Source organism: Atta cephalotes (assembly GCF_000143395.1).
Source record: "Atta cephalotes unplaced genomic scaffold scaffold00005, whole genome shotgun sequence".
Classification (NCBI taxonomy): Eukaryota; Metazoa; Arthropoda; class Insecta; order Hymenoptera; family Formicidae; genus Atta; species Atta cephalotes.
The window spans coordinates 594,615-602,073 of record NW_012130069.1 but is presented as its reverse complement, the minus strand read 5'-3'; the positions used below and the strand labels follow the sequence as shown (position 1 = coordinate 602,073).

Sequence of the window (7,459 nt, the reverse complement as noted above, 5' to 3'; positions counted from 1 at the left end):
CTTATTACTTTATTACTCTTATATATATATATATATATATATATATAAATAAATAAATATAAATTAAATTAAATATATATAAAAACTGTCAATTCGATAATACAAGTATTTATATATTGCAGAAAAATTACATAATATAATAAATATTATAATAAAGAAAGAAGAGAAGGATAATAAAGATTTGATTATATAGATATAATTAAATATTTTCTAATTTCTCTTAAAATTCTATATTTTCATATTATAGTTACACCGGACTGATATTAATGTTACGTAGATATCTAGACGTTCTTCAAACAAATTTTAAAAAAGATTTAGATCACTTTAAGCACCACTGTGTGTTATTAGTAATAGGCTAATTGCTTTTGCCAACGAATGATCGTTATGTTCGCGCGAATTTAATGATCAAAGCTATGAGATTGTGTTCAACACTTTATTAACAAATCGGTCTTTCCAACAGTTCAGACTAATTACAGTATCACAAGGGAAACAATAACCGCCATTATTCTTCGATGAAATGCGAACGTGAATAGATAGATTGGCTGATAAGTTGATTTCGAAAGAGAATTCATACTGAAAAACGATTAAGACGCTGTTTTTTATTGGAAATATTTACTACTTTATGTGCCTCTCTTTTCTCGTTTCGAATGTATCGTCTAAAATAAGAAGCATACAAATGAAATCCTTCCTTTAAACAGATATGGATTGTTGGGAGCGAGCGGATGCGGCAAAACCACTCTGCTGTCCTGCATCGTCGGAGTTCGATATCTTGATAGTGGAGAGATATGGGTCTTGGGGGGGAATCCGGGCAGCAAGGGTTCTGGCATCCCTGGGCCTCGAGTGGGTTATATGCCGCAAGAGATCTCTTTGGTTGGAGAGTTCTCAGTGAACAGTGCTTTATATTATTTCGGCAGGATCAATGGACTCGACGATGAAGAGATCGGTAAGATTGGATAGGGAAAAAGACTCTCATTGCATGCGAAAAATCGAAAATATATATGCTCTGAAAAATTTCAATTTTACAAAATACTCTAAATAAACATCTTTCAAACAGTTTCAGTTTCTGTTTTGAATTGCTTATTCTCTACGCGCAAATTTTACACCGTAAATTATTTCGAAACAACTATATTAGCTTCTCTGTGTTATTTCTAAGAGACAAGACATAAGTTCTTTTCGGATTTGCTCCAACTACCCCCAGCGGATCGCTTAGTGAAGAACATGAGTGGAGGTCAGCAAAGAAGAGTTTCCTTTGCTGCCGCATTGATCCATAAGCCCGAACTCTTAATCCTAGACGAACCCACTGTGGGCTTAGACCCAATTTTAAGGGAGAAGCAAGTAGATTTTACTTTTTTTTTAAACATAAGCATAAAATAATAGAAAAATGTTTAAACGTTCTTTTTCTTCGTAGCATTTGGGCCTACTTAAGCCAAATCACGGAAAAGGAAAATATCACTGTGCTAATCACGACGCATTACATCGAAGAAACTAAAGATGCTAATAAAGTGAGTCTTGTTTCTAATAAATTAGTTCTAACAATATAAAAAAGTTGCTGCAAAATATTTTATAAGCTTTAAAAAAATTACATTTTAGACACGTTCAGCAAACTAATAATTTAATAAATTCATATAAGGATTAAGAGCCACGTTGTTCGGTGCTAAAAGAATATATTATTACAATTTACAAATTTCGGTTCTCAATCGAATCATCTTCGGAATCATCTTCAGTTACATTATATTATATATGTTGTTATCTTATGTCTGTTTCTCGTTGTTCCGTTGAGAATTTAAACGTATGGAAGATTTTTGTAAATTGTAATAATATGTTCTTTTGCATTTTGCACAGCAATTGTTTTGCATTTTTCCCTATATTGATATTAGTCCAAAGAATTTCTAGTTATTTTATATATATTTTCCGATAATCCAAATGCTTAGTTATTACTTAAATGCAGAATTTCCAGATTCTAATGGTAGCAAATTTTCTTGATTACTTTGCAATTCATTTGTTTCGAGTTATACAATATAAAATATATTATATTATATTGGACTATCGGAAAATGTGTAATTAAAGACGATTTCCTTTGGATAAAATAACTAGAAGTTCTTTGGACTAACATTAACAATATAGGAAAAAATGCAAAACAATTGTTAGATAACGAGAGTTTTTACGTTACAATTAGACATTTTTCAATTGTTTAAGAAAATAATATTTAGAGTAGTCGCTTGATGTGAAAATAATGATATTTTTATAATATACTGAAGATAATGTAAAGCCGAAACGTCTATTTAACATTTAAAATTTATGTAATTCGATTATAATTTTTGTAATCAACTACTAAGGATATCTTGCGTTCGTAGTGTATGCCCTTTATCTTTCTGTTTACAAAAATTCATTCTTCAATATTGCGCAGATTGGTTTGATGAGATGTGGTAAATTGTTGGCGGAATCGGCGCCGCAAAAATTACTAGAGCGATTTCAATGCTCGTACTTAGAGGAGGCTTTCCTGAAACTGTGCGAGATACAGAATAATACTTTGAATAATGAAGTTACGAGATTCAAAGCAGAAGATACCAGCAGCGATGTCTTCTCTGAAAATGAATATGAACGAACAAAAGTATGTATATAGAAATAATTTATGCTATTCTTATTATAAAAAGTCTTATTGTAAATCTGTATTATTGTATGATACAAATAATTTAAATTGTTAAGGTAATCTCGGAATACAAAGAGGTTTCGAAACATCAAATTTCACGATTGAAAATATTCAAAGCTCTATTGACGAAGAACGGCATACAATACTTTCGTTATTATGGGTAATTACAATACAATAAATTTATCAATAATTAGTTTTGCGAATTAATTGTTGATAGTTGAGTTGATAGTTAAGTTGATAGTTAATAGATTAATAGTTAATGAATTATTATACACTTTTTTATCTATATAAAACCAAATTTCTACTGTTTTATTTTCAAATTTTGCAATTATCTTCCCTATATTTGTACTTTGAATCATTGTACATGTATGAAATATTATATTTTTAAAAATTCAAATTTATCAAATAATTCCCCGTTTTATAACAGTAATAATAACTCTTTTAAATTCTTTCAGAGGATTAGTTTTTGCAATAATATTTCCAATAATTCAAATCTTCGTATTTATTATGGCAATTGGCGATGATCCGAAAGATTTGAAGATTGGAATTGTTAATGATGAAGCGGGTACTTGCGGCAGCAACTTTGGCAATGTTTGGAATGACGAAATCACCTGTCACTTTGGCAATCTCAGTTGTAGATTTCTACACAATTTTGATAATTCTATCGCGACACAGGTACAACAATTTACATTAAAATTAAAATGAGAAATCAAATCGTATGTATTAAAACAATAAAAAGAAAGCCTATAAACGAGTAAATAAAGATGTATATTTAATTAAGTTTAATATTATAAATAATAGATGAAACGTGTTTCTTATTTAGCTATCATCGGCCATTATATATAATAATATATTTATATATGTATTTATATATATATATATATATATATATATATATATATGTGTGTGTATAATATATACACATATCTAAATAATATAAAATGATACTAATCATATATCAACACATCATAATTATACGAATAATAGTTGTCTGTTTATGTTTGTTACAAACGCAAATCATAAATTGAGTTCAAAGTTCATTGCCATTTCATTGGTGGAATTATAATTGATTGTAAAAGTTAGTGATAAAATAACGCAGAGTCAAGATTGATATCGATTAGTTGATATTTTTGATATCGAGTGAGGAAACTAATGATATTAATATTAATGTGTGTAGAATTTTCTCTTGAGACTCTGATATATTAATGGTACGAGATATGAGAGCGAAATATGATTGAAAAATAATTTAAAGATAATAATGTACAATTGGCATATTGTAATATTAAAACAATTTTACATCTTTTTGATATCCTTTTCCTGCGAATTTTTGTATTTCAATAAATTGAAATATAATAATCTCAATACACATATACACATTTTGATATAAATCGACAGAATGACATAAACAATAATAAACGTTAACATATTTCTTAAAGATTCTTATTAATACTTCGCTTTCAGGAGTATTATAACAAAGTTTCTGAAGCCAGTCATGTTGTACAAAATGGTAAACTTAGCGGTTTACTGTATTTTAGTCAAAACTTCTCAGAAGCTCTGCAGAAACGAATGGAAGAGGGCGTTTTCACGAAAGATTCCGATTTACTTGCCAGTCAGATTCAAGTTTCTCTTGATATGAGTGGTACGTTATTGTGTATTATAAAAAAGATTCTTTATAATAAATAAGAAATTTTGTGAACTTAACATTGTGAACTAAACACATAAAAATTATTTTAAATAAAAAATACTATTTAAGAAATTACATAGAATTTAATAAATTAAGATCCAAATGATTTGAAATCACGAATATATTAGTATAAGCGATGCGCAAAATTAATTTATTTATTAGTAAAGTTACAAATACTTAAATTTACAATGGCTTTTGTTACAGATAGACAAATTGGCCTTTTTTTGCAAATGAAGCTATTTAAGCGTTTTTTAGAGATTTATAAGGATATTATGAAGGATTGCAAATATTCGTCAAAATTGGCCAATCCACCCATTCGAGTAAATATGTTTTATATTTTGTTATAATTTTAAATCTATCTTTTTTTCAATAAGAAATGTTGGTTATGGACTTTCGAAATTAAAATAATGTAGGAAATTAGGCAAATGAGAGTTCGATGTGGTACTTAATGCACAACCATCTATCTTTTTTTCTCTTTCTCCGTCCATTTTTCTCTTATGTAAAATTAAAATGAAAGAATAAAATTCCAATTGTTTTCAGTTTGAAGAACCTATTTATGGTACAACTGATCTCAATTATGCGGATTACGTGGCACCAACATACATGTTAACGTAAGCAAAAGTCAATCCAACACAATGAATGAAATCATTGCTATTACTAAACTGTTTATATCTTTGCAGACTTATCTTCTTTTTAGCCACTACAGTCTCTACTACCTTAATAATTACAGATCGGATGCAGGGTGTCTGGGATCGAAGCATAGTCCAAGGTAATTTACTAATTTAGATCCGAATTCATAGTTCTTCAGATTTCAAGTTTGGTCTCTAATATCTAAACTCGGTTCGATTCCAATCTTGAATTTCCAAACCTAATTTCAGTACTAATCATCAAATTCAGTTCTTCGTTACTGTTTGTGACTGAGCGGGAAGTGTGAAAATAAAATAAAAATTCATTTTTTTAAGAAAAAAATAGATTTTTTAAATGGATTTTCGGTCGATTACATTTAATTATATCTTACATTTAATTATAATCTCATTACATTTTTATTTTATTCTCACACTTCCTTTCGCTCAGACACGAACAGTCACGAAGAAACTGAATTTGATCATTAGCCACTAGCATTGAAATTTAGATTTGCAGATTCAAGATTGAAATCTGAGTTCAGATATTGAAGACCAGACTTGAGGTCTAAAGAAGAACTACGAATTCAGATCTTAGTCTTCGAAATCAGTTTTTCAACTATTTCTTATCATAGTAATTCAAATGTGTAATGTAAATATGCAATAGGGGTCAAGACAGAAGATATTCTACTATCTCACATTTTTATTCAAAGCATCAGCATAGCTATCCATACTGTTATGATAGTGCTTTTATTCTTTCCTATATGGGGTTTAGAATGCAAAGGATCAATATTTACTGTAATAGTCCTCACATTTCTCGTCGGTTTTTGCGGATTGATGCATGGTAAGTACTCCACACAACAAAGATATAAAAAAAAATACGTAGTAACAATTCAAAAACTGCTAGAAATTAAAGTGATTATTTATGTTGTGTAATATCTTCGTAGGTTTCATTATTTCTGTTATGTGTAAAGATCACATTATGGCGAATTACTGCTCGGCCGGAAGTTTTTATCCACTATTAATAATGTCCGGTGAGTCCTTATTCTTTTTGTTTTTCGCAAAAATTATTTTTTATTTTAATCTAGAGTTATCTATTATTAAATAATATCATTATTTTTCACATATTCTAATAAAACATTATTTTATTCAAATAATATTCTTATAAATCTTTCTTTATAATTCTTATTCTCTAAATAATTGTGAAATTAAAAATATATTCTCTAGTATTGTTATGAAATAACATGATTTATGTAACTCATCAATAGATTAGAAATCTATAGTTCTTTATTTTATGTAATAGATCAGTAAATACAATTGAAATATATTTGTATATGATTTGCGCACCAATTATCACATATCAAGGCTCTTAATTTCCGTTTTTTATATTTTTATTTGTTGTAAAAATCTATCAACATAATAAATAATAGATTTAATATTTTGCAAAATTAAAGAAAATAGAACAAAAATTTTGACCATAATCAAATACGACTTCTTTGTATTTCTACTAAGAATATTGAAGAATTTTTTTATAAAAATTAAAAATGTCAATCTTGACGAAAATCGATTTGTTTATTTCAATCAGATTTTTCGAGTAGAAACAAAAACTTGAAGTTTTTTTCATATTTTTTTCCTAATAGAGAATTTCAAGACGAACAATTTGTGGTTATTTTTTGTTTTTCAATAATTTAAACAGAAGTGTTCAACTAAATATTTACAAAATAAAATAAATTAAAAATGTTAAAAAATTCATATCTAGGAAATTAATGAAGATAAAAATCTCAAAAAATAATTGAGTACATATTTTTATATGAGGAATATAAAAAAATCAGAAGAGATCGGTGACGAAGACCGGCGATTTGGTGTGGAACGACCAATATTCCATATATATTAGATATTGTGGAAAATTCGTGTAGTTTTTTTTCAAGAGATATTTATAGGGGAAAAATCGACATGAACTTTCCACGGTACTAATACATATATTTACATACAAAATCCGGAGAGAACTTTTCCGTTGCCAATTATCAATATTACAGTCGATATAAATTGAATTGATCTAAAAATATAAAATGATTCGTAAAAAGAATTAGTTGAGAAGCAATAATTGATGTTTTATTTTCAAGTTTTTATATTTTCCATAAGATGATAAATTTTTTTTGTAACAAATGTCCTAATGAAAAATATAATCTAATTAATGTTTTGTGATGCAATATTACTCACATTTTATCCAATTTAGAATTAATTTCTAAATTAAGGCTATTTCTAAAATAAGGCTATTTCTAAAATAAGATTATTTCTAAAATAACTGACAATGCGAATAAGGATTTTATTCATTTTATTACAATGTATCAATTTTTTCTTAAGTCTTATGTTATTGAAATGATTATTTTCGATTTCTACGAAGAAAAATACATTAAAAAACATAGAAATAAAACGATGCCCGAGAGATAGTAAAACCCTCGATAATTGATTATACTCTTCTTTATAATTGCTAAATTTAAATAT

General features: G+C 27.6%; 1 protein-coding gene across 1 annotated transcript in view; it reads left to right on the top strand.

Annotated features, from left to right (window-relative positions):
* LOC105626233 (ABC transporter G family member 20-like) overlaps positions 1-7,459 on the top strand; it is an 11,683-nt gene that overhangs the window by 3,548 nt on the left and 676 nt on the right. Inside the window, exons 2-13 of the mRNA XM_012207538.1 lie at positions 699-943; positions 1,154-1,331; positions 1,409-1,502; positions 2,408-2,611; positions 2,707-2,810; positions 3,106-3,325; positions 4,112-4,289; positions 4,539-4,654; positions 4,875-4,945; positions 5,015-5,103; positions 5,622-5,798; positions 5,902-5,988. Coding sequence (XP_012062928.1) covers positions 699-943; positions 1,154-1,331; positions 1,409-1,502; positions 2,408-2,611; positions 2,707-2,810; positions 3,106-3,325; positions 4,112-4,289; positions 4,539-4,654; positions 4,875-4,945; positions 5,015-5,103; positions 5,622-5,798; positions 5,902-5,988 — 1,763 coding nt within the window. The remainder of the gene's footprint in view (positions 1-698; positions 944-1,153; positions 1,332-1,408; positions 1,503-2,407; positions 2,612-2,706; positions 2,811-3,105; positions 3,326-4,111; positions 4,290-4,538; positions 4,655-4,874; positions 4,946-5,014; positions 5,104-5,621; positions 5,799-5,901; positions 5,989-7,459) is intronic.